We start from the raw sequence: 27782 nt of genomic DNA, 5'->3' as shown, positions 1-27782 counted from the left end.
GCGTCTGACGTCAGAAGCCGGGGCTGGCCAGAGTTTTAATTTTGGCGGGTTCCGCGGTAGACTGGGTCTCGTAGCCGGCGCCTGGTGAGAAACGCGGGTTTTGGGCGTGCGGGTGGCCCTCGCGCGTCTGTGGGAGGATTTGGAGGAGTCTGAGCATGAGAGGCGCAGAACCGTGGGCGCTCGAGTGGGCGAGGTCCGGGATCGGGCTGCAGCGGGGGCGAGCTGCTGAGCACCGGCTTGGAGCGGGTGCACTAAGGGTGCGGCACGGCGGGGAAGGCGCCTGGGCTCCGGGTCTCCTACTTAAGAAATCAGTTTTGTTTTGTTTTTTAAAGAGTAATCTTTAAAAATACTTGTCAAATGAATGCCTTTTGTTCATTATTGATTCGTTTCTTTGTTTGTCTAATCAGTAATTTAATTTCCTAACCAGTATTGAAAGCGTGCATTTGCCGGCCTCCGGACACAGGATGTCTACCCTTAGGAGGAGGCTTGCGGTCTAAGGAGGAAAATAAATAACAAACAAGTTCACGGTGATGGATGATGTGCCATGAGCTAGTCGAAAGGATATCTTCCTTTCCTCTATGATGAGAAGAATACAGAAGGAAGCTTAGCAGATAGGCTGCTCTGGAAAGACTTAGAAAAATGGAGAGTTAAGTGAGGATGAGAAGCTCTGGTGGAGCTTTCCAAACAAAAGTGCCTGAGGCCTGAAAGTAGGCCAGTCTGGCTGGAGCATAGTTTGGGAGGTGGGTAGAGTTGGATGGGGTATATACAGAAAAGATGAGGAAGTAGAAATACAAGGTGAGACAGTATCCATTGCCTCGCAGGCTTTGTAAATTTAGTTTTTAAGTGCAATGAAAAACCATTAAAGAATTTCAGTTAAGGAAATACTATGATCTTGTATGTGTTCCTAAAAGTTTACTAGGGAAAGATTACAGTGACTGTTGTATGAAAAATAGATTGTAGGAAGCAAAGAAACCAATATAGGAAGCTAACATAATAGTCCAGATAAAAGATTAATGGTGGCTCATATTAGGGTTTTGTCAGTGAGGTTGGAGAGAACTGAAAGATTTGAGCTATAGTTTGGCGATAAAACCCATAATACTTGTTGAATGGCCCTGGATATGAGAGTGAATGAGTATGTTCTGAGAGAAGGTGGGGGCTGGTTATAGCAGTGAACCAAGTTTGCTCCTAACTCTCCACTGGATTCCCTGGTGAATAATATCCTACATTACACATGATGGGGTCCATGGAAATGTTTGTTCAATAAATAAAAAGAAAGCACCATAATCAATATCTTGACATTGCACTTGTGAAAGTGACATATATGTAAGTTAAGTCTAAATAGCCTTGCAATTTAATAAGTCACTTTAAATGAAAAACTGGAGAGCACACAGAATGATATATTTTTATCTTCAAAAGCTCCTCTGTGCTTTGCTAACTAGTATTGAATTAAAATTCTGACAAAGGCTGGAACTAAGTAGTTACACACTAAGCCACTATGAATAAAGTCAACATCGTTTGCATTATAATAATATGGGATACCAGCCCTAATATTTAGACCAGCCTCAATAATTCTTATTCATAGTCTGTCTCATTTCTACCACCTTGTATTATACAAACTACTCTACATTTCACCAATGAATGATTTCTGTAATCGTAGTGTGAAGACAAGTAAAAGAATATTGTTTACGTGTAAAGAGGAGATCGTGTTGGCTGTGGGCAGAGAAAAGATGAGAAATTGTCAGATTCTAGATGAATTCTAAGGTTATAGCCCATGGGATTTGTTGGATATGCACTGTTAGACCAAAAAGAATCAAAGGTGACTTCTTGTGTTGATTTCACACAGCCAAGATTCTACAGTACTCATCCTCTTGGCCATCTAATCCTCCTTCAGTTCCTGGTCACAACTTTTGACAGCATGGATGGTAAGACCTGGTTATTTTCTTAATTTCTCTTTGTTTCATGGAAAACCACCCTTTCCTGCATGGACTTGTTATTCTATTTACAAAATAGTGAAAATGCTTTCCTACTCTGAGCATAATATTATTTCAGTGGTTCAAAATAGATCTCATTTTAGTCTCTGAATGTTATTTGTTTTCACCAGGTGAGATTTTTCTTTTCTCTCTGGCAACTGTAATTGTCTTTCATAATACTGCTTGCTGAGGTTCTTAAAATGTGGCAAGCATTTGCTAAGATCCTTACATATATTAATTTACTTAATTTTCACAGCCACTGTATTTTATAGACAAGAAGTCAGGGATGTTTAGTAACTTATCACAGGTCAAACTGTCAGATCAGGGATTTGAACCAGGAAGTCAGACCTCAGGAGCTTCCATTTGATGTGGAAATATGTTGAAATCGTTTTAGTCTTAGTCTAGATCTGACTTAAAATTCTGACTGTCCTTTCTTCTTTTGAGGGTGATGATAGTGGGGGATTGAACCCAGAGTTGCTTAACCACTGAGCCACATCCCCAGGGTACCTCCCACCCCCAAGGACAGCATCTCTCAAAGTTAAAACTTCTTAACAGTCTTTTCTGTTGTTGTTTCAATGTTGGGGATTGAACCCAGGTCCTTGTATATGCTAGGCAAGCACTGTCCCACTGAGCTACATCCCCAACTCTTAACAGTCCTTTCTAACTTTCATTTTTTCATAGATGTGTACACAATACTAGTCAGTAAAGAGATATTTCTCTTATTTGCAAAGCTTAGCCTGAAGCAGCATAAAAATGACTGTGTTGATTGTAAAGGGATCTTGACAAATAAAATGCATTATTTTTCTGGTTGCATATTTGAGGTCATTGTTTGAAACTAGATTTTTTTAAAAATTCAAGATTATTATACTTTTTAAAGGAAAAAAGATTATAAAACTGAATGTAGAAATTCATTACCCTGTGATATATATGAAACTCATTGCAATTCCTGTAGAATAGTTTATGTAACACAAACCATAACTTTTTCTGAGGTGGTCATGAAAATAAGAGGTGCTTGGATATGTGCTAAGAAATCATAGTATCCAATAGGAAAAACTAATTTGGTTGGCATGGCTTCACAATTTGGCCAAAGTAAAGAGAATAAAAAGTTTACTGGTACTGGGGATACACTGTTGAACATTGTTCCTGCTTACATTTTCATCAAGGGAGTAAGATAATAACAAATTAAAAGTTAAAAACAACAACAACAAACTGTCTTACCACGAGTCTCGAGAATGACTTTGTCTGCTGATAAAAATGCTCAGAAGAAAAAGAAAAATTGTTGATGCAGGAGACAGAGTTGGTAATTGTAGAGTGACATTCTTGAAGCTGAAGGAAAGGGAACTAGTATATAAACAGGAGAATTTGCTATAAATAGGACTGCACACTATCCATTGTCAGGAGGTAAGCAGAGAACATAGTTCAGATTTGGTAGTGAAAAATGAGGAAGCTAGTTACTTCTATTTATTCTGCAAAATATAAATCAAGGTCATCAGCCAAGAGTAAAGAGGGGTGGGGGTATAGGTGGTTTGAGGAAAGGCTGTGTGAAGTAGGGAAAGGGAAAGGAAATGTATTAGGGAAGCATTTTTTGAGCATTGTTGAATGCCTGTTTGATATTGCTGGCATAAATTTAAAAGTAGGCCAATTAGCATGATAACATGTCTTTTCCCAGTAATATTGACCAGGTAGCGTGCTGGCGTAGAGGTGGTAGTTGGTTGGACTTATTCATGGTTAAGATTTTGTCAGGGAACTTGAGAACATGTGAGAGAAGCATGGGAATTAAGAGTCTTTGGGGGCTAATGATGGAGCCCCCTGGGAGCATTTGCCTAGCATGCACCTGGGTTCATTCTCCAGTACTATGAAAAAAGAAATGAAAAGAAAAAGAGTCAAGCCCTCTTCCTATGATGTACTATCTTTGGCAGCTAGAAATGAGAGGTAGTAGAGGCCTCTCTGCTTTGATTTAGAGATGTTGCAATTTCTCTGAAGCACAGGGAGCTAGGATCACCTCTCTTCTCATGCCCCATGCTGCAGTCTTGAAGTCTTTGTTGACCAAACAATTGAAACCAATTTTTATATGACATCTGACTCTTAACCATTAGGCTTGTCAGAACATTCTAGAATATAAGTCTAGCCCTTTGCTCTTTCCATCTGCTATGAGAGTATAGAGTGGTAGAAGGGGTTGGTTTGTTGATCTAGAGAACTCCTTACTAATCCAGGCTGCCACTGTCTCCTGTGAATCTGAACAAGTTCCTACTCATTCCAGCCCTTAATCTTTCAAATGAGGGCAATCGGTCAGATATCCTTGACATTTTGCTCTAAATACCTCTGATTTTATAAAGGAATAGTGCCCAAATGTGGGGAAGAGGGAATGAGCAAAGAAAATAAGCTAATTAAGAAAGAAGAAATACAACTTGTCAGTAATCATAAAAGATTCTTAACCTCACCAGTAATCCAGGAAATGCCAATCAAAAGAGTGAGATAATTTTTAAGTCATCTTTGGCAAAAAAATTTCAAGATACTGGTGTCCTTGCACTTTGAGAACAGTTTAGCAGTATCTAGTAAAATAGGAAGTGTACATTCCCAACAAACCAGCAATTCACTTCCAAGAAACACACATGTGCAAAAAGATATATATGAATGGTTGCAGCATATTTAGAATTGGGAATAACCTAATGTTATTTATTACCAAATGGATTATTGATTCAGCCTTACTATAGAATATGATACAAAAAATAAAAGAAATAAACTAGAACTATTTTGATTTGGTCTAATTTTACAAGCAATATAGAATGACCAATGAATACCGAGTAATAAATACAGTGTGAAATATTTATGTGACTTTTTAAGACAACAATATCATACATTGATTCTTACTACCTATATGTTTATGTAAAAGTATGGAAATGGGCCAGAATGATACCCCCAAATTATGAAAGTGATTGCTATAGAGAGTGGTAAGAAGTTGGGATAAGATCTGGCATGATAGATCCCTGCTAAGTGTTACTTAAAAGGCCAAAAAAAAAATGTTAGTGATGGCTAATTCTGGATGATGGGACATGAATACTTTTAGTATACTTTTCTGTATTAAGAAAAAAAACAAAACTCAAAAATAGTTAAAAAGTGAGGAAGCAAACACAGCTAAGGCCTGAATCTATGTTTACTGTTTTTTAATTATTCTTTTGTTGGCTGAACCTCATGGAAGTTGTCATGCAGAAAGTTGTCTCATCAATTAAAGTAGCACAGGTAAAAAAGATGTAGCCCAGGGCCTGGGCCGCTGTAGTCACTAAGCAGATCCTAGTCCTTCCTTTCTTAGCCTTATGCCCTCTAAGATGTATCTGAGGCCAGGAAATGTAGGTACAAGGAGAACAACAAGGTATCAGGCAAAATGGTGAATCTGTAAATTGATTTTAATAGTTTTGTTATGTTGAATGTTTAACTATGCTTGTCATGAGCAATTTCTCAGGTAGGCTTAATTTCCCACCTTTATTTCTTCCAGTGGAGGAAGATGATTTGTCTTTGCTAACGGCTCTGCTAGAGGAAAATGAGTCAGCCTTGGCTTGTAATTCAGAAGAAAGTAACTCCTTGCCCCAGGAAGATGGTAAACCTGACACGTTTGATGAACTCTTTGATGCCGATGGTGATGGTGAATCGTATACTGAAGAGGCTGTTGACGAAATAGGAAAGATGGAAGACCAGAAAGAAAATTTGGCCACTCTCTTTGGGGACATGGGGGACTTAACAGATGAGGAAGAAGTTCCTACATTGCAATCAACTGAAAACAAGGTCCTCCTGGCTCCTGCACCTAGTCAAGAGAAAACCAATCAGGAGTTACAAGGTGCTCTAACCATTTGCCAACAGACTCCAAGACCACAACTATCCAAGAAAACTGATAGTTTTCATCAAAATACTTGCTGATTCAAGGGTAGAGAATATGACTTTGTAAAAATAAAAATTTTTTCAGTAGGTAGTTAAGACAGTAGATACTCAAATCTATGTTTCAGCATCCATAGGCTTCCTTGGATCATTGTCAGCCAGCCATAATTGATCCTCCACAGAATGGCTCTTTTCATGTGGTGCCGGGGATCAAACCCAGTGCCTCACGCATGCTAGGCAAGCACTCTACCACTGAGCCAAAACCCCAGCTCTGTATAATTATTTCTTTGCTCCTAAAAATTAACTATACATATGCATCAATAATATCTGTGGTACAGATTCTTAACTGGCTTAGATATGAGAGTCTTAATTGCTTAGAAATGAAAAGTTTATTTCTCTGAGGGACCTCTTTGGAGTAAAAATTAAGCATGAGCTTTAAGTATGTGGTTATATTGAGAGTCTTAAGGTTTTGAGGTGGGGGACAGGCAAAATATTGCCAGCATTTTTCTCATGTATCCATTTTTTTCCTTCCTTGTTCTTAAATCTGTTTTTCTTTCCTAGATGAATTAAGGAAGTTGCAAGAGCGAATGAAATCCTTACAGGAACAGCTAAAAGTAGCATCACTTAAACAGCCTGCAAGTCCAGCCCTTCCACATAAATCCCTTGGTAATAAGACTGTAATTCTAATAATAGTATACATTCGTGTCTTTTAGAAATTGTAACATTATCCTTTGAATTCAACTCCTAGCAAAATAGCCTTTGAACCCCTTCCTAAATTGGTTTTTCTAATTTATTTTTAATCAAGAAAGTAAGTCTCCACGGCCCCTTCTTAAGGAGAAGAAAGTTCAGAGAATTCAGGAATCAACATGCTTTTCTGCAGAGCTTGATGTCCCTGCCCTACCAAGAACAAAGCGAGTAGCTCGGAAACCAAAGACTTCTACAGGTGTGATACTCAAGGCCTCACTGGTTGCCACTGCTCTCGCTCTGTTTAAAATATATTTTGGCATTGTCGTGTGTGTGTGTGTGTGTGTGTGTGTCTATCTATAGTCTTTTGGTCTGTCTTATGTCCCCACTGAGAAAAATAAGTTTCTTGGGAATGGAAACCATATGATATATTTTGTGCCTTTCCTGTACATCTCAAAGTACTTAGAAAACCCTTAGGTATGCAGTAAATGCTTACTGAATAGTTAATAGGTTGAATTATTTTAACCATGTAGTCTTAAAGTTGTACTTTGGACTGAAGTATAACATGTGGATGAAGTTCTCATGCTGGGAATATGGAAATTTAATCTTCGGGCTTGGGAGAGTAAGGCACATATGCCCTTAAAATGGTAAAACTTTATTTGAAACTGGGTTGTATTAAGCAATGTTCATTCTTTGAGGGAATGGGGTTTTGGCTTAGTGGTAGAGAACTTGCCTAGCATGCGTGAGGCACTGGGTTCGATCCTCAGAACCACATATAAATAAAACAAATGTTCATTGAACTAAAAAAAAAAAAAAAACTTCTTTGCCAGGAGTATAGAATGGTAAGCAAATACACACACACACACACACACACACACACAATGAAAAGAATTTATAGACCCTATATTGGTCTTGGTTTATTGCTTCAGTTTGTCCAAAGTGATTATTCTTCAAAAAAACTTGAGACAGAATGGTCTGGAGATAAAGAAGCCTAAATGAAGCAGTATTTATTGGTCATGTTTGTTCAAAAAAGCCCTTTTGAATAGCTTTGACCTATGATGTGGTAATGGAGAATAGTTGCAGTCTTGGCGTGGTCATATTAATTTGATAGCAAGTTCTATATTGAGTTTATTCACTCATGAAAATTGTCCATTCTCTTGAGACCTTTGGCATTACTAGCGTGTTTCATTAGGCAGTTTTCAAAGATTTGTTTTGAGGAGGCAGGACATGGACATGGTTTCTAATTCTAAAATTCTAGAGTTGTCACGACTCCTAGCTTGGGAGCAATGATCCAAAGTCCCTTTGACATAATCTTATATAACAAGGGAAATTTTATTATGGAAAATACTCAAGCTTTCTGATCTTTGGGAGCATTACAAACACCTCCAAAATGAAAAAGTAACCACATCAGGGATATTTAATGCAAATAATAATCAGAATACCCTGCTACCCCTTTTTCTCCCCTGTCTTACAAATGGAATGGAAAGTCAAAAGGGAAATTAACTTTAGATATGCCCAAGTTAGAATTTGATCTGTGCATAGATCTCTCCTAATTATTTATTCCTAAAGGAAGGCTTTCACTTCTGAATGGAATCTACTGAAATCTTGTATATGGTAAACACTCAATAAGTATCATTACATAGAATATAGGTATTTTAGAACTGCACATTCTAATACAGTAACCACTAGCCACATGTATCTATTTAAATTAGAAACTTATTTCCTTAGAAGCACCAGTCACATTTTAAGTAATCAGTGGCTACCTGTAACTGGTGGCTACCATCATATTGTGTTGGGCTGTTTTGCAGAGATTTTGAGGGTAGGTTAGAAATGGTCTTGTGGGCTTCATTTTGTTCTGTCTTCATTTTGTTTGTTTTGCATTAGTTGATTAAAAAAGAAACTGTAAAAACAAATTTTGCATTCATCCATCATGGCTTTCTTTTCACTGAATTTTTAAGGTAACTTTCTAGAGGCCAAGAGCTCATTTTCAAAGATGACAAGTGCACCCTCCCAACCACTCCAAACTGTTCCTGGGAACAAACCCAGTGGGATAACTAGAGAACAGAGCTTGGGGACACCAGGGAATTCTGGGGCACTACCAGCTCAGCAGGTCTCTGTGGAAGCCTTCTCTGGCCTGCGACTCAGGTCAGTATGTGTAACAATCCTCTTATTTTCCTCATTTGCACCACTAGGTGGCTCTTCTACTCAGTAGACAGAAACTTCTAGAAGTAGCATGTTGGTGCAGCAGATTGACAGAATACCAACAACTCTTGAACTGTACAAAACTTGGCAATAAGACCAGCAGTAGCACTGGGTTTGACTCAGGACAGTTGCATATGAAATGTTTAAGGAAGACTTATTCTTGTTTTCATGATGAATAAAGAATATCTGTTAAGAAGAAAATGGAAATATAGTATATTTAATTAGAAACTGAGGTGGAAACAGGGATATTCATTGTTTTAAGGGTTTTTTTCATCTTTATTTAGGTATAGTTTAGTCTACTTTTTATTTTTGTGGTACTAGTGGATATAGAATTTTTAAATATATATAGGTGAATGAGGATAGTAGAGTTTTTTATGAATATATAGTATGGGCAGAGACAGAATAGATCTTCATATTCTATCATAGAAGAACAATTTGAAAATTCACCAGATTTTGACAAATGATTAGGAATAAGAATATATTCATCAAGCTGAGCATGTGATCCATGCTGATAATCCCAAGTACTTGGGAGGCTGAGACAGGAGGAAATAAGAATTCAAAGCCCACCTCATCAACTTTGCAAGACCTTAAGCAACTTAGCAAGACCCTGTCTCTAAATAAAATATAAAAAAAAAGGCTTGGATGTGGTTCAGTGGTTAAGCACCCCTGGGTTTAATCCTCAATACCAAAAAAAAAGAGAATATATTCATCAAAGCTAAATTCAAAAGCCTTTATTGTTGTGAGAGTATTTGTTTTTTAAAAAGTCTGGTTGGAAATAGTAGAACCTGTAAAATTCTTGAAGAACTGATGAGCTTTAAATATCAATTCAGTTTTATAAAAATTTTTTAAAAGAATGTTATAACATGTTATAACTTATTAGCACTTAAAGGATTTGTGATTTTTTTTTTTTTCTATTCTGTGTAAATCCCAGATCTATATTTGTGGAAAGGCAAACCTCACTTTAAAAATTATCTGATTTTTATTTATCTGCTGTAAAAATGTGTGTATTGTTTATATTATATAACTTAATCCCTTGAGAAACTGTAGAGGTGCGTGCCTGTAACACCTCCTCTTATCACCTGCTTAAGATGCCAGATGTCTCTTTTTAGAATTATATTCTGTTTATTGCTGGTTTCTTAACTTAGGCGACCTAGAGTATCCTCCACAGAAATGAACAAGAAAATGACTGGCCGAAAATTAATCAGACTGTCTCAGATAAAGGAAAAGATGGCAAGTGAGAAACTGGAAGAAATGGACTGGGTGACATTTGGGGTTATAGTGAAGAAAGTCACTCCACAGAGTACTAACAATGTGAGCCATGCTATTGATTTCTGAGCTGCTTCATTGAAAACTGATAATGGAACTTACATCCTTAATTTTTTACTTGTCAGTATATTTCACTTTGAAAAATCTAGTTCACTGTCCTTGTGTTGGTACAAAGGGGAATATGTAAAGAATGCCCTATCTTTTAAAAAGCTAGTTATATAGGTATCTTGGGCTTTTCATTGTTCAAATCATTCTCATAGTATTTTATACATGTGGACATCCATGTGACACTGTAATCCTTCCTGTGGAGGAGAGAAGGGCAAGTAATCAGAGAGGCTGAATTCACAGATCTTTTGGAGATCTCTGTAAATGCAAAGTATCAATCACAAAAGTGCTGAAATCTCTGGCCTATGGCAACACAATATGGTATCTTTAAGTTGGTGGCTCTCCCAAAAGATCTCCCAAGTTTCAAAATTGCAGTTGACTGAGGCATAGTGTGAGGAAAAACTCTGTGACCTAGCAAGGGAAAAAAACCTGAGTTCTAAGCTTCGTTCTCCCTTAAAATAGTGGTAGGTCCTCAGGTTGACTCTTAATCTTTCTTGAAAGACTTCCATTTCTTATCCACAAAATGAAGCCTAGCTTTGGTTATATTGAAAATCCATTCCAGCTTTAAAATATTGTGCTTAATCATGCTCAATCTGTTATTATTTTCCAATTTAGATTTTTCCAACCATGGATTGTTTATAAGATCTGACACCAAGATTGAGCCCTATTACTATTGGGATAAATGTGAACAAATATGGTTTTCATTTAATTAAGTTCTTAATTGTTTCACACTGGCTATGATGACATTGAAACAGTAGATGTGAAAGTTTATCTCAGCTCTTCCAAGAAAGACATTGCATGAACCCATGGAAGAATAATTATAATGCTTTATAGTACGGGCACTAACTCACTAATTAGACCTGTCCTAGGACACCCCTGTTGAAATAGTTTGTTTCAGTGTTATTCAAACAGTTCTGTTTTTTAAAATGTGTCTTTGGAGGTTATTCATGTTATAAGTGATTCACATTTTGAGTTGTTTTCTCTAAATATTTAATAATACTTCTGAAATTTTAAAGCTCAGCCAATTTTCTTTAACCAGTTAAGTCCCAGGTTTTGAATTCTTGAATATCTCAATGAAATTGACACAGAGGCATTAAAATAGGTTGGAAATCATAATCTAGAGCTTATTATATAACTTATTATCATTAATAATGTTAATTATGTCAATAATATTAATGGATACTATTGCTAATCATTCACCTTCTTTTCTCAAAAGAATGGATCTCCAAAAACAAATATTTATGTCAAAGTTACCATAAGTGGTATATATGTTGCTCAATTTAAGTTTTCTTTTTTTTTATGTAAGTTTTTAAAATTTATATATAACAGCAGAATGCATTAGAATTCTTATTACATATATAGAGCACAATTTTTTTATATCTCTGGTTATATTCATAGTATATTCACATCAATTCATATCTTCATACATGTACTTTGGATAGTAATGATCATCACATTTCACCATCATTTCAATTTAGGTTTTCTAGGTATTTCATAAACGGGAAAATGCGCATAATAAATTAATCAGTGATAACTGATAGATACCAAGTTGTTTACATGTATAAGTTTATGTCAGTAAGTTATTAAATGGTAACACTGTAGCTTCTTGTCCTCTTAATGGTGTGTGCCAGGGGCGGCGGTTAAAAAGGCGGTGCTGGCCCACTGCATGGGATTAGCAGACATTTGATGATTGTATTTTTGGGATTCATTATATTTTTGTATTTTCCTACAATGAAAAACTTGAACTGCTGGGCATGGTGGCACACACCTGTAACTCCAGCAGCTTTGGAGGCTGAGGCAGGAGGATTGTGAGTTCAAAGCCAACCTCAGTAATTTAGCAAGGCCCTAAGCAACTTAGTGAGACCCTGTCTCTAAATAAAATATATAAAAGGGCTGAGGAACTGGCTCAGTGGTTGAGCACCCCTGGGTTCAATCCCTAGTATCAAAAACAGTACTTTAGCACCTGAACCATAAATAGAGACAGGGTAATCAACAATTCAAAAATTCAAATTAAAAATAGAATAAAAATTCTTTTCAGGGGAAAACATTTAGCATTTGGCGACTAAATGATCTTCGTGACCTGACACGATATGTGTCATTATTCTTGTTTGGGGAAGTTCATAAAGGACTCTGGAAAACGGAGCAAGGTACTGTCATAGGATTGCTAAATGCTAATCCCATGAAGCCCAAGGATGGTTCAGAGGAGGTAAGAATGTGTCTGTGATTATATTGATTGATTGTTTTTACAAAATTAGCTGAGTTTTATAAAAAATGTTTGTATTGGTCTACCCCCAAAAAATGAGTCATGCTTTTATATTATTGTCTCCATTAATCTGGTGTTTGTTAATCATCCACAGTGTTCTGAATTTCTACCTACTCCAAAGTATTTTGTAACAACTACCTTCACTCTATCTTTTCAAATTAGTTCCAAGGTTCCTAGAGTTTTTTGAACTCTTATGCTCAGGTTTCCTTAGATCCCTTACATAAATTTTCATGGTAGCCTCAAGGAATTTTGCTCCATTAATTATTACAGTCATAACTGTAGTTTAGAATCAAAGCCTCTTCTCAAGCCATCCACTGCTTCTCTAATAAATTACAAATCTAGACCCAGTATGAATTAACACCAAGTAATTTCTTTACCCTCATCCAGCAAGCTTTGCCTTTTTGTCAGATTAAATTCAAAAGTAAGGAAAGGAAAAAAAAATGTTATTTCACTCCTTGTTTTCATCAGATCTTTATCTGTTTGTTGGGAATGTGTTTGTCTACAGGTAATAGGAAAATTTCATTATAGTTTGTTTTTTAAAAAATAAATGGTGGGGTTTGTTTTTCTTACATGATAAAAATCTAAACATGGGCAGTATAGTAATGTCATGGCAATGACTCTGTGAGTCTCTGACTTTCCCCCTTACTTACAAGATGACTGAAGTTCCAGTCATCACTGTGGAGCAGAATTACTGTATCAGATACCACTCCCAGTAAAGGACTCGAAACATCTTGCCAATTTCTGCTAGAATTTTAGATCAGGCAAGAGGCTTATGCACAAACCCGACTGCCAGAGTTTGAGTCCATTGATGCTGAATGCTCTCACAAGCCAGGCAAAGTAACTTTATTACTTATAGATAGGTTCTAATAATCCATAGAAGCCCATGATCCATAGTTAACTGATCCCCCTAAGACTTAGGAAAACTAGCCAGTTTCCAAAAGTACTCTACTCTAGACTGTATAACACACAAACCTCAAGTATTATAGGACATCCTGTTTTAAGAGGGTTGAGGATAAAAATCTAGGCTCTTCAGGACAGTTCCTCCTTATATTAGGACCTGTTTTCATAATACATTCTGCCTGAGAATTGCAAGCAAGAAGGGGGAGAACTGGTTGTCCTCCTGTAATCATATCACCATTCAAGGCAGCAAATGAAGAGGAAGGATGAGCCAGCCACTATCTCCTACTAGGAAAGCAAGGGCTTTCCTACCAATTTCTGCTGAAGTCTCATTGGCTAAGTCTTGAGACTTATAGCTAGACCATTGCTGGGAAAGTAAAATGGGATCCCTTTTCTGAGGCTCAGCTTTTGCAAGTCCAAACAAAAAAAACCAATTCTAATAGCCAAGAGAAAGGAAGAGATCATTACTGAGAAGAAAGCTGAATGTTTTCTCACTTCTAAATCTCTTTTATAGAGCCCCAGTTTTAAATTCCTTTGGACCAATAAGTCTTAAATCAGTACCAACCATTCTTTTATCCATTCTTGCTACTAAGAGACCCTGCTTTTGTCTGCTTTTAACTCTTACCCTGCTTTTTTTTCTTTAGGTGTGCTTGTCTATTGATCATCCTCAGAAGGTTTTAATTATGGGTGAAGCTCTTGACTTGGGAACATGTAAAGCCAAGAAGAAAAATGGAGAGCCTTGTACACAGACTGTTAATTTGGTTGGTTTCAAACTTGTTTAAGATGGCTTCTGCTAAAGAAAAGTAATTAGGATTAGAGTTTAGTTATTTTAGCTGAAATGATTAAATTGGAACTGAGTTTCCTACTTAACAGGAATACTCAAAATGAGAAAGTGAAATGTGTGGTTAATAATTGCCAGTTTAAGAAGCTAAGGGTAGGGAGGTTTTTCACTGCCAACAATGATGAAATACACCAGGAAGCTTATTTTAGTCTATACTCTAATATAACTTCCTTATGACTCTTTAAAAAAAAAAAACAAAAAATAGCTTCATTGATATGTAAATCATACACCATACAACTCACCCTTTTAAATATATAATCAGTAGTTTTTTAGTGTATTCAGAATTGTGCAACCATGTAATTCAGAATACTTTCATTACCTCAAAAAAAACCCATACCCATTAGCAGTCATTCCCCAGTCCCTCTTCTTCCAGCCTCTGGTTAGCACTAGTCTACTTTCTGTGTCCTCATTTGCCTATTCTAAATATTTCATAGAATGTGATCACAGAATGTGACCTTTTTGACTGATTTCTTTTGCCTACCACATCTTTTAAGTTTCACCCATATTGTAATATTCTTTCATTTCTTTTTATGGTTAAATAATATTCCCTTGCATGAACAGACTGCATTTTGTTTATCTATTCTTCAGTTGCTTGACATTTGAGTTACATTTGGCAGATATGAATAATGCTGCTCTAAACATTTAGGGGACTCTGCATGTAGACAGTGTTGTGAGGCTGAAAAGAGGCTCTTTCTGCCTGCAGCTCCCAGGGCTTCAACCCCATTCCTCATCAACTGCTCTTCTTTGCAGAATGACTGTGAGTACTGTCAGTATCACATCCAGGCTCAGTACAAGAAACTCAGCGCAAAGCGAGCTGATTTGCAATCCACCTTCTCTGGAGGACGTATTCCAAAGAAATTTGCACGCAAAGGTGCCAGTCTAAAAGAGCGCCTGTGTCAAGATGGTTTTTACTATGGAGGAGTGTCTTCTGCATCATATGCAGCTTCCATGTAAGACATTCTCAGGACTTCTTTTGGGGCAAGAGTTTTGTTTGTTTCCTAAGAGTAAACCCAGTGGTTGGACTTTTCTGTAACTGACCTAGGATACTTGTCCAGGTTTTATCTTTCATAGTTTCCTGCCTGCAATGTGGTAGACAAGGACTTCTATTCTTAGAGAGAAAAGCATACAGAAGGAGTGATTAGGCAGTCATCATCTTTAATCAGAGCCCGTACTTTTTTTTTAGCTTCTAACACAAATGGTGTAATTTTGTGGGGGCTGTCGGCATACCATTGAGAGTAAGCTCATCATAGTCTTAATAGCCCTTGAGTCAATTCTGTTGTGACTATTTGATCAAGGTTGCAGACCTCTTAGAACCCAATTTAAATTTAGTGAACACACCCTATGAAGTCTCACATAAGGGTGGGATGCTGCAGGGCAGACACTCAGACTGTAGACTCTATAGAGTTCCTGAAGTAGATGATCGATGGCCCTGTCACTATATTGTAAGGAGCACATCTGAAGATATGACAGGTGGGACTTGGCACAAAGGAGCTTTAGTTGGTTTATCATTAAACACATTTTGTTCCCAATACAACAGGAATTAAGCAAGAGGATTCACACTTCCTGTTTATTTGATAATATCAAACACATTTTTATGATTTAAAATAATTTCAGTATTTTTTCCACATTGCTAAAAAGAAATATCTGTTCATTATTTTAAAATAAGAATATACAATTCAACCAAAAGAAGAAAGTAAAAGTCACCTATAATCCTACCACCTAGAAAATGATTAGCTGTTTGGTATTTATGCACCCAGGTGTTTGGGTTTTTTTTGTTTTAAGTTTGAATTTTTGGTAATATTAAGTGAGCCATATTATACATTTCTTTGTGACCCCTTTTTTTCCTCACAAAATAATGTTTTCCTAGTCAAATATTTAATGTCATTATTTTTAGTGGTTACCTGCTATTCTTATTCTTGGCTCTTTTAAACACTTAGAGGAACATTAATGGTGATTCTAATTTATAACATCATAAACTAAGCTATCCTCAATTTTTAGTTACTATCAATTTCTACACAAAGCTTAATCATCTTAAGACAAATTCCTGGACTTCTAGAATATTGACATATTTTGTATTTCTTTTGCCCTTCCAAAATGGCATCAGGCAAATTTGTAGGTTGCCTCTTATTCTCCACATAAACCAGTTACACTGCCAGGTCATGGCATTAGTAAAGCCTACTTACATGGTGCTTTGAGAGACTTCAACAGTTGGTAGTAAATACATTGAATATTTATTTCTGTGACCTTTACTCATCAGAGCATTGGAGTTGGTGCTTTTTCTTTCATGGTGTGGGTCTTGTCATTTCAGTGCTGCGGCTGTTGCTCCTAAGAAGAAGGTTCAAACTACTCTAAGTAATCTGGTTGTGAAGGGCACAAACTTGATCATTCAGGAAACTCAGCAAAAACTCGGTAACTTAGTTTCTTCATCATAAATTTCTTTCTCCAGTTGAAATATGTTTTATTTGGCTTATACTCTTAGGTGCTGAATATCCAGCCATCACTTGCACTTAATGCGTAATAGGGCCTAAGCTAAAGGCATGAAGCCCAGTAGCGGGACATAAAGGAAACGTACATGTTGATCTTAGCTGTGCCTTGGCTTTGTGTGCTTTAAGATTTCCTAGTGTATCTGGGTCAGACTCTTAATATCCAGCATTAGAATCAGTGGTTTTAAATTCCTGGTCAGTCCTATCAGTTATCTTTTGTTAAAATAATTCTAAATCAGAGAATGCCAGCCTATTGTGTACTTTTGGTCTTAACATGGCCGAGGCCTAGCATAGAAATAGTGTCTGAAACAACCCCACAGATATTAGTGCCTAGTGTTCTAGTCATTACTAAAAATAACATACTTACAATACCCTTGCAGTCCTAGACAGATGTTAGGGGTCAAGGGCTCTGTATTTTCTCTTGACATTCCATTGCTTTATTTTAAATGATGAAATTGTGATGAGTACAGGGTTTTTAAAATGACACATCCTAGGGCTGGGGTTGTGGCTCAGTGGCAGAGCACTTGCCTCTCACATGTGAGGCACTGGGTTTGATCCTCAGCACCACATAAAAATAAATAAACAAAATATATTGTTTCCATGGATAACTAAAAAATATATTTAAAAAAAAAATGACACATCCTATGACATCAAACCATCTGAATTTTAGATCCTTTCTAAAGCCAATGTTTGCACATCCCAGGAATTTCCCAGAAGGCCTTATCTTGCTCTGAGGAGTTCAGGGAACTGATGGACCTGCCAACATTTGGAGCCAGAAACTTAAAAGAACACTTAGCAAAAGCCAAGGCTTCAGGTACAGTCAGCTCACAGGCGGCAGTGTGGGCCCTAGTTCTTGGCTCTCAGGGAATCCCTAAGATGGGCTTGTGTTTCAGGGATCATGGGAAACTCAAAACCTGCCATCCAGTCTATCTCAGCATCGGCCCTCCTGAAGCAGCAGAAGCAGAAAATGTTGGAGATGAGGAAGAGGAAATCAGAACAAATTCAGAAACGGTAAGAGGAGCAGATTTAACATTCACTGTTTCGGTAACTTATCTTGGGAATCCTTTGAATTTCTTAATCAATTTCAATTTCAAAATGTGACTTCAGATTTTGGTTGGATACCTTTTTGTCATCACCTGAAGAGCACTGAAGGCTCTACATTTCTAACTTAAGCTAGTGACTCCTGAGACCAGATGTAGATTAGTTAGTACCACTGTGGAAAAAGAGAAAGTGAAGCATGAAGAGGATTTTTATAGAAAGGGAACATATGTTCACTTGTTTGGCTCTCGTTTTTTTTATTTTGTTACAATTAGGTTTTTAAATACAGGCAGAGCCAATGAGTAAATTGTTATACTTAGTTATTCAGATAAATAAGAAAAATGAGGCACTAAAAATAAGGAGTCATTTTTGAAGTAAAATCAAGTGGAAATAGGGAGGGTGGACAAATCAGAGATTCCTGAACTCAGGTTGTCTGGATAGTGATAACAGCCACTGTTTATAGGTGCTTATGTGCACCAAGCAGTCACTCCCTGAATACAGATTTCATTCAGTCCTCAACCTGACAAGGTTTTATGGTCCTCGTTTTACTAATAATGTAACTGAAGGTAATAGCTGAGTTTCAGCCTCCACCCATTCTACTACACTGTTTTAACCAATCTGCTGTCCCAAGTCTGGGCTGCTAAAAAGGTGAATGGTTACATGGAAACTCAATTAAAAGTCAAGGGGAAATTCTTTGGAAAAATAAGAGAAGGGTTTGATCTCAGGCAGCTTAGTTTGAGATTCTGATAGGATATCTACAGAGGTATTTATCATGTGCCTCCAGGTGACATAAATATATATATGCACATTAAAATATAGTGGGTTGTGAGCCTATTGGGAAATAAATATTACCTGTCAGCTAGAAGGCATTATAGTATGACATTTTTCAGGATTTTGCTGGCAAAACAAAACATACCTTCAGGCAGGATTTGATAGGCAGTTTGCAAACTAGCCTAGAGCTCACAGGAGTGCTCAATGATAGAGAAAGGAATACTGGCCTGAGATTACCTGCTACCAGTTGTGAGTCTGTCATTTGTAAGCAATGTGACCTTGGGCCTCAGTTTCTTCATCTAAAAATGAAGGGTTTGAACGAAATGATTTTTGAGGTTCACTATTTTGTTGTTGTATTTTTTAAATTGTGGGTTTGTTTTTTTTTTAAATATAAGGGCATTTTCCAAAAAGAATTTGAAGACTACCAAAGGGTTTTTGTTTTAATTTTTTTATTTGTTCTAATTGGTTATACATGACAGTAGAATGCATTTTGACACATTGTACACAAATGGAGCATAACTTTTCATTCCTCTGGCTGTACATGGTGCAAAGTCACACCAGTAGTGTAATCATACATGTATATAGGGCAATGATGTCTGTTTCATTCTACTGTTGTTCCCATCCCTATACTCCCTCCCTTCCCCTCACTCCCCTCTGCACAAGCCGAAGTTCCTTCATTGTTCCCAAACTCCCTTCCCCTGTCATTCCCTCCTGCCCATGTATACACACTTGGATTAGCATCTGCTTATCAGAGAAAATATTCCGTCTTTGGTTTTTGGGGGTTTGGCTTATTTCACTTAGCATGATTTTCTCATTTACCTGCACATGTCATAATTTCATTCTTCTTAAACCTGAGTAATATTCCATTGTGTATATGTACCACATTTTCTTTATCCATTCATCTGTTGAAGGGCATCTAGGTTGGTTCCATAGTTTTGCTATTCTGAGTTGAGGTGCTATAAAACATTGATGTGGCTGTGTTACTGTAGTATGCTGATGTTAAGTCCTCTGGGTATAAACCAAGGAGTGGGATAGCTGGGTCACATGGTGGTTGCATTCCCAGTTTTCTGAGGAATCTCCATGCTGCTTTCCATAGTAGTTGTACCATTTGCAGTTCCCCCAGCAATGTGTGAGTGTGCCTTTTTCCCCATAACCTCACCAACACTTATTATTACTTGTATTCTTGATAATTGTTGTTTTGACTGGAGTGAGATAAAATCATAGAGTAGTTTTGATTTGCATTTCTCTAATTGCTAAAGATGATGAACATTTTTTCATATGTTTGTTGGTAAATTCTATTTCTTCTGTGAAGTATCTATTCACTTCCTTAGCCCATTTATTGACTGGATTATTTGTTTTTTTGATGTTAAGTTTTTTGAGTTATTTATATATCCTGGAGATTAGTGTTCTGTCTGAGGTGTGTATGGTAAAGATTTTATCCTATTCTGTAGGCTCTCTCTTCATGTTATTGTTACCTTTGCTGAGAAGAAGCTTTTTAGTTTGGAGATTCACTCATTTTAAATAACTCTTAAAACCATGTATAATCACCATGAAGGTTACAATGCCTCTCTATTAAGGACTTCCAAATGCATCCTATGTTTTTTGTCTTCCCAGTTGAGTAAACTAAAATGCAGAGGGATTCAGTAAGGTCCTGCAGGTCCTAGAGCTAATCATAGGCTGGGTTTCTGTCCACACCTTAGCTTCAGGACTGTGCCCCACAGAAGATACCCATTGGAAAGACAGTTGGTGGTGAAAGAGTTCATCAGTACTAAAGTATACAACAGTCAGAACTTATTCAATGAAAAGTCATTTAATCTAAGTGTTAGAGTTGTTCTTTTGTGTGTAACTTGAATGATTAACCTAGGAAGAAATTATTTTACTAACAACTAGTTATCAGCTGGTGGCCTTCTAGAGTCTCTCAGTCCACTTTGAGTTCTGGAGTTTCCATCTGTGTAAAACCCTGTGTATGTTTTATTTCTGCATGTTTCTTTAAAGATTTCTTCAAAGCTCCAGCAAAGTCCAGAGCCCAGCTGTTCCATGCTCATCTCAGCTTCCCACTTTTCAGTCTTTGAGAACAGTGGCTGAGTTCCCAGGGCTGGAAGGCACAGTGGCCACACAGGTGCCTAAGCTTGGCCGAGGCATCTCAGAAGGGGAAGATGTTCTCTTTTTTGATGAGTCACCACCATCAAGATCAAAACTGAGTGCAGTTGCAGAAGCTAAAAAGGTAACTGTCTTCTATTTTCTTTAGTGCTTGATTTTGCATTCCGTAAGACACAGCTTGGGTGTCAAACTATGAACTCATGTTCACTAGATGCCTAGTGGTTATTTACCAATCATGTTATGTAGAGTAAAAGGAACTTTAAATGATAATGGTATCCACATACCATTCATTTAATCTAAGAAAATTGAGCCCTGTCTGATACCATTCATTTAATCTAAGAAAACTGAGCCCTGTCTCAACTGTTCTGAATCAGGCTAAAGGAGATAGCCTCCAGGAAAATATTGCTTTACAGCTAGAGACATTGCTGTTAAGGAAAAAATTGGAATTTTTGAGGCAAGACTAAAAACTAGTGGTTTAAAGACTCCTTCTTTAGGGTGAGGGTGTAGTTCAGTGCTACAGTGTGTATTTAGCTCACACAAGGCCCTGGGTTGGATCCCAGCAACCAAAAAAATAAAAAAGAATTCTCCTTTAAAAAGAACCTTATACAGAAGTCCAGTCTGTCAATAGATGAAAGCTAAAATGCTTTGGCTGAAGTAGGGGTGGGGGGTATCCAGAATACCATCTGTCAACTGCCCTAGTCCCTTGATTGAACTTCTTTCTGCTTTTCTCTAATCACCAGGAATAACCCAATTAAGGGCGAAAGCTCACTCTAAGCCCAAGCCCCTTACCTATAATAATGATAACAGTAACATCAATAATAACAGCAGTTGCACATATTGAGTAATATTACTCTGCGCGTGCCATGCTTGTCCTATGTTCAGGTATGCGCCTTGTCTCATTGAATCCAGACAACTAGAACCTTATAATAAGACAGGTCAATGCTATCATCATCCCCTTTTATCAATGTAGAAACTGAGACTGCGAAATAAAGTAATATTACATGCTACTCAGGGCATGAGCTGGAATTCTACCTGAATTCTGATTCTAAAACTTCCAAAATGATCATGTGATCCCCTTTATAGATCTAGAGGCCTGTAGTCTATGATATTAAACTATTTGTTTCATTTAAGTAAACTGAAATTTCATTCATCAGTTTATAGACCTGTCTCTCTGTTATTAGAGTCTAATAATTGTTACTAATTCTAGGTAAGATGAAGAAATACTTTGTCAATTTCCATCAGAAAATAGCCAGACTCTACTGGTTAATAGCTGGAAAGGGGAAGATGCTTTGGGTACCTATTTCATCTTTAGATTCTTAGCTTCTTCTCTTTTTCTAGTTGGCTGCTATCTCCAAATTAAGGGCAAAAGGCCAGATTCTTACAAAAACTGATCCAAACAACATTTCAAAGAAACAAAAGGACTCCCAGAATGTCCTGGAAGTGAAGAATCGTGTAGAAAAGAACAATACATTTTCTCCTCGAGGTACTACCATTTTAAAGTTAGCAATGGGAGAAAGAGAGCATTTATTAGGGAAATGCTCTAACTTCTAAACCATAACCAGTGCTCTGATGATAAGTATTTTTTTTTTTTTTTTTTTTTTTTGGTGGTGTTGGGAATCGACCCCACGGACTCACACATGCTAGGCAAGCGCTCTATTACTGAGCTATGTCCCCAACCCTTTATATTTCGAGATGACTTGAACTTGTGATCTTCCTACCTTGGCCTTCTGAGCAACTGGGATTATAGGCATGCACCACTATGCCCAGCCCAAGTCATTTTTTCACTTACTTTTCCCCCACATAAGATTTAAGATTGAAACTGATTGTGTTTTTATAACCACATTAAATTGGAATGAAATTAATACACAATTTGAACCATCAGGAAAAAGGTTCCTCATTGAATCTTTTCAGAATGCATTAGCATGAAGATTTACTTTGAAATAAATAGAATTCCTTTGTTTTAAATTGCAGTTCATTTTTAAAACTCTGTGGTTGGTGTTGCCATTTTTTAATTGGTTTATAAATAGGATTTTTCTTGTTATCTGTTATCATAATCAGCTCCTTATGTTAAAGTGAAAGAGATATTCTAATCCAGCGATCAGGTCACCCCTGTATTCTAGGTTCTACCGCTTGGGTTACTCCCTAAGCTTTCTTTGTGGTCTCAAGGTTGAAAGACCCAATAGACAGTCGGAGGAAGCTAAACATCTGAGGCACCATTGGCAGAGAACAGGGATCTATGCTGTCTCAGATTTCTCTGTTATATTTAACATTTTTTCTTTCTGCTCTAGCTGAGGATGAATTGGAGCCTGCAAAGAAAAAAAGGAGAGAGCAGCTCTCTTACCTGGAATCTGAGGAATTCCAGAAAATTCTAAAAGCAAAATCAAAGCACACAGGCATCCAGAAAGAGGTAAGAACCCCAAAAATCAGAGCAATGTCAATGTCCTTCAAACCTGAGGTGCTTTGTTGTAGAACAAAGAACTTTCTTATACATATGTCAAGAAATAACTAGGGCAGTTTGTTTGGGTTTGTTTTGAAAGGCAGGAATATTTTCAAATAATTTTAGCTTTGCTCTTGTCCTTATACTGAAGAATAGTAATTTGTTTATTATTTAAACAGACTTCAGTATATAAAATTGTTTCCATGTAGTTATGACAATGAGATTATGTATAAATGGCCCCATACTGCTTAATATTTTCTGCCTTGCAATATGGAAAGGTATTGTTTCCGTTCAAATATTTTAATGTTGACATTTCAAATGCTCTGCATCAATAGTTAACCTCATTACTCCCAAAGACCGTTTTAATCAGAAGTACTTTTTTATTGCTCTTTATCATAAAATAAAATTCATGAATGATATGTATTACCTATACTTAAAATTTCAAAGATATTAGCATGGTATCCTAACTAATATAAAAATTTTTAAAAAGAGGAAAATAACATTTTTTATTAGAAGTGCTTGGGCATAGCTTACCCTAAGAGAAATAATGAAGTAGTTAGAGGCTTGAATCTATAAATGTACATGACACAGCTGGAAATGAGAACTCACGTAGTAGCTATGTTTTCTTGTTAAGTACCATGGGCCTATTTTTTTTTTTTTTTTTAATAATCTTTGTTTTAAACAGTGAATTATCCTGGAAAACCCTCAGTGTACACAGAAGTTACCTAGTTGTGCTCTTGGAATATTCAATTTATGTTAAAACCATGCACAAATAACTTAGGGTTATATATAAAACAGATTTATATGTAAAACCTATAATTAGGTTTCTCATGCACATGGATGTCCCATAAATACACAGAAGCCAAATAGGATAAGGAACAATCCTTTGTTTTGTAGGGGACTGTTCTGTGCATTGCAGACAGCACAGCATCCCTTTTCTCTGCCAGTGGTGGAGATAGCAATCATGACAATAACAAAAAAGCACCACACATTCTCAAAATGTCTCTGGGGCTACTGTTGTTTCCACTTAGTGCTGATATGCCTGATGATCTTCACTCTTGATTAACAAGTAACAAGACGGTTATAAACCATCTTTCCACTGGACTTAAAACTCAGGCAATTGAAATGTCAGAGCCGACTCCTAAAGGCCGTAGAGATGAGCTCCTTCCTCATGGGTCCTCAGACACTGAATTCTTTTGCCTTGTGCAGCTGTGCCAATTCAAGCTGTGTCCACATTCTATAGAAAACACCTCCCTCCCCTCATCCTTTCTCTTGTTCTCAGCACCCAGGAAGTTCTGCCAAGTGCTCAACCTGGGACCAGTGCCTAGTAAATGGGGCTGTCATCACTGGAGATCTCGAGCATGTTCCCCCCTATAGAGTCTGTATTAGAACAGTAGAAATAACTGTCTGCTGGTGCACACTGGACCTAATGACAGTGTTAATATGTTAGCTGTTTTTATTTGTATTTGGTGTTTTATAAATCACCAAATATTTTCATGGTTTTGGTTCTCCCTGATACATATTTTAAGAGCTCATTTCTACTTACCTTCATCTTTGGTTTGAAGTTCTTGAGGTACTACGTAGGGTTCTCTAACATTTAGCCTGTCTCTTCAGTTCTATTTTGATTATTATCCCAACTGATTATTGTTATTATTATCCAACTGCCTGAGCATATGTTGGAATTTGTGCAAATACTCCTGGCTGTTTTGTCATTCAGTTGGAGGCTGAGCTCCAGGAATGCTATTTCGAGCCACTGATAAAAAAAGAACAAATGGAAGAAAAGATGAGAAGCATCAGAGAAGTGAAGTGTCGAGTAGTGACGTGTAAGACAGTGAGTGTACCCATTTCAACTTTCTACCATTTCTTCTCTTCTCTCCTTTCAGGGATCAAAACTAAAGATGAATTATGTTTTGGTTTTGTTGCTTGTAAAATTGGAGTGATAACAAGCTTATATATTTTTCATAGATCTTGTAGGAGAAAGTGAAAAAGCTACCGATCAGCCTTTCTAAATAAGTCCCAAGCCTCATTATCTATCATCAGTAGCCTATAAGGAGGAGTCTAAGACAGACCATCCTAAGCTGTTGAGAAATTTACAACACTGTGCTCCTTTGGCCCTCAGTGTTGTCCTAATGTCACAGAAGTTATTGGGTACTTCATGCCTGGCTAGAAGTTCAGGTAGATATTAGAAAAAAATAGTAATCAGTATGAGGGAGAGTCAAGAAATCACTTGATCCACAGAGCTAGAAGATAAGGTGGTAACATCCCCAGCATTGACCTAGGCAGTAAGGGGATGACACTGTGTACTTGGACCAGACGGTGGTTACCCAGTCTCTCCTTAAAAGCTCTTCATGGACATGTGGTCTGTTGGTTTGTGCAGTGTGCCTACACCCACTTCAAACCTTTGGAGACCTGTGTCAGCGAGCAACATGACTACCACTGGCATGATGGTGTCAAGAGGTTTTTCAAGTGTCCCTGTGGAAACAGAAGCATCTCCCTTGACAGGCTCCCAAAGAAGCACTGCAGGTATGAGCTTTGCTTGGGGTTTTCTGTCGCATGCAGGGCTCCTTAAGTCTTTTGGTGTTACTATGTGATGCTATGTGATAGGACCAGTATTCCATGTCTTCTTAGAGCTTCTGGATATCCCCAAGACTATAGTTGACAGTTGGAATCCCTGGGGGGCAGGGACATTTCCTTTTTACTGCTATATCCCCAACACTTAATGTGGTGTCTGGCCCATAGAGTTCTCAAAAATGTTCATGGAATAAATGAAATATGTGTAAGTTGGGCTGGTGAATGAATATATGTACTTATTAGGGACTAAGATAGAGAACTGTTTTTCCTCTCTCCATTCCAAGAATCTTTTCTTCACTTAAAATCTCTTTAACATATGAGAAAGTATACATGTTTTAATGTTCTTTTATTTGTTTTTGTGTATACTTGTGGGCGGGCTCAGATACAAAGGCATACTGTGATGTCATCCTCTTGGGGAGGCTGAGGAATCCTTCCTCCTCCATCTCTGGTCCACTCACCATCTTCCTCATTTATTTGTTCTTTTTATCCCCTTCCTCACCCCCTCTTCCCATCTCTTAACATCATAATCAACCATTCTCACATGATTAATATTATGCTTTTGTTTTTTTGTAAAATATTTTTTGTTTTTATGCACTTTTATTTTGCAGAAATGGCACTATATTAAATGTCTCATCTTAATGTCTCTTTTCACTCAGTGTTTTTAGGATACCTCTGTTTGCTCTAGTGTATTCCATCAATTGATAATACTGCTCCATGACCAGCATTCATCACATTCAACCATGGATTTCCATACCCCTTACTCACCCCTTAGGTCCTCATAGGGTCTGGTATAGGAGATGTTTTGGCATGTACCCAGGATTAGAACTGACCAGGTAGTATTAGGTCGCTCTCCAGAGTGACTAGGCCAGTCTTCCCTCCATCAGGCTTACACAGGGGCCTCCATATCCCCATCTTCAACAACATTTTTGCCAGAGTACAAAGTGGCATTCTGATAGTTTGTTAAAATTTTATGTATTTGGTTATTGATATTTTTAATATCAGTTCATATGCTTTTCTTTTTTGTATTTTTTGTTACTATCTCTTATTATCCTACTGGAGCTTCTTTTTCTTCTTATTTGTAGATTTGTAGATGTGTCTTCAGTATTTAAGATCTTAATCCCATATAATTTTGATCATTGCAAATATATTCTTCTCAAACTATTGATTTTTAAGTTAAATCATTAGGGAATTTCTTTTTTTAACCTCCCAGCTTTGTACTTTTATGGTTTTTGTTGTTTTTCTGGTTGTTTTCTTTTTCTCTTACCCCATCCCCACCTTAAAAGTACATAGATAATTTCCTATGGTTTTTTCTCCTTAATTGCACAGTGAGCCCCATTGTCTTTAAGTGTGTGGGCATATACACCACCACTGAGTAAATCCATCTTTTCTCTTTCAGTAATTGTGGCCTCTACAAATGGGAACGAGATGGAATGCTAAAGGTAGGTGTATTCATAAGCTTTTTGTTACTTTAACAAACCACTGAGCTGATCAATTGAAAAAGAGGAAAGGTTTATTTCAGCTCAGAGTTTTAGGGATTTGAATCCATGGTTAAACTGGATTTTAGCTGTGGCCCCGTTGCTTTGGGGCCTGTGGTAAAGCCACACATTGTAGTGAGAATACATGGCAGAGGAGGCCCATTTACCTCATGGCTAGGAATGAAATAGAAGAGGCCTGGGTTCCACAGTCCTTTCAAAGGCACAACCCCAATGACCTCAGACCTCCTGTTATGCCCCACCTGTTTAAAAGTTCCACACCTCCAGTAGTGCCATGCTGGGAACCAAGCCTTGAACATGTGGGCCTTTGGGGGACATATTAGATCCAAACTATAGAGGTGGAATCACTTCAGTGTTAATTTGTGACCCATTTTAGTGACCCAGGGAAATAATGTTAAACCAGTTCTTATTAAGTACTCTCATTTTTCTAGGAAAAGACTGGTCCAAAGATTGGAGGAGAAACCCTATTGCCAAGAGGAGAAGAACATGCTAAATTTCTGAATAGCTTTAAATGACCCTAACTTCAGACATTTTTTCACAACCTGTCTTGCTTCTTGTGGTTCTGGAAAAGCAAGGGACTGGCTCTGCATTACCCATGTTTCTGATTGACACCATTAGAAACAAAAACTTGTTAATAGGCCGATCCACTTTTCTTAAATACTTTCTTCTGTTGAATTAATTTTACACCAAATATAACTGACTTACAAATGGAAAATCAAGATATCCTGGTCTTTCCTATTCTCACTTTAGATGACTGCATTACTGCATTCACATAAATTTTTAGAGTTATT

General features: G+C 37.3%; 1 protein-coding gene across 4 annotated transcripts; it reads left to right on the top strand.

Annotated features, from left to right (window-relative positions):
- Mcm10 (minichromosome maintenance 10 replication initiation factor) lies at positions 1-27706 on the top strand. 4 transcript variants are annotated; one of them, XM_015483525.2, is made up of 20 exons: positions 1-84; positions 1844-1922; positions 5464-5802; positions 6402-6506; positions 6646-6783; positions 8483-8669; positions 9872-10037; positions 12136-12303; positions 13902-14018; positions 14849-15048; positions 16407-16507; positions 17285-17395; positions 17475-17592; positions 20386-20614; positions 21829-21973; positions 22779-22897; positions 24645-24758; positions 25305-25450; positions 26895-26937; positions 27423-27706. In XM_015483525.2, exons 2-20 carry the CDS (start codon positions 1916-1918, stop codon positions 27504-27506), a joined length of 2637 nt encoding a protein of 878 aa, XP_015339011.1. In that variant the 5' UTR covers positions 1-84; positions 1844-1915; the 3' UTR covers positions 27507-27706. The 4 variants fall into 4 exon arrangements, 3 of the variants coding, with proteins under 3 accessions (XP_015339011.1, XP_048665155.1, XP_015339010.1); XM_048809198.1 differs by lacking the exon at positions 1-84 and adding an exon at positions 141-257 and having other exon boundaries at positions 13902-14009; XM_015483524.2 differs by lacking the exon at positions 1-84 and adding an exon at positions 141-257.
- The last annotated feature ends 76 nt before the right edge of the window (positions 27707-27782 follow it).

The sequence above is a fragment of the Marmota marmota genome, unplaced genomic scaffold (assembly GCF_001458135.2).
Source record: "Marmota marmota marmota unplaced genomic scaffold, marMar, whole genome shotgun sequence".
NCBI lineage: Eukaryota > Metazoa > Chordata > Mammalia > Rodentia > Sciuridae > Marmota > Marmota marmota.
The sequence above is the reverse complement of the archived record's forward strand: the minus strand, read 5'-3'. Positions and strand labels throughout refer to the sequence as shown.

Bases quoted from the DNA above. Each gene is read 5' to 3' on its own strand.
- Mcm10 (XM_015483524.2), top strand. From the start codon at position 156: ATGAGAGGCGCAGAACCGTGGGCGCTCGAGTGGGCGAGGTCCGGGATC. The intron at 12,304-13,901 runs GTAAGAATGTGT...TTTTTTCTTTAG, and splicing joins CCAAGGATGGTTCAGAGGAG to GTGTGCTTGTCTATTGATCA. The intron at 17,396-17,474 runs GTACAGTCAGCT...CTTGTGTTTCAG, and splicing joins AGCAAAAGCCAAGGCTTCAG to GGATCATGGGAAACTCAAAA.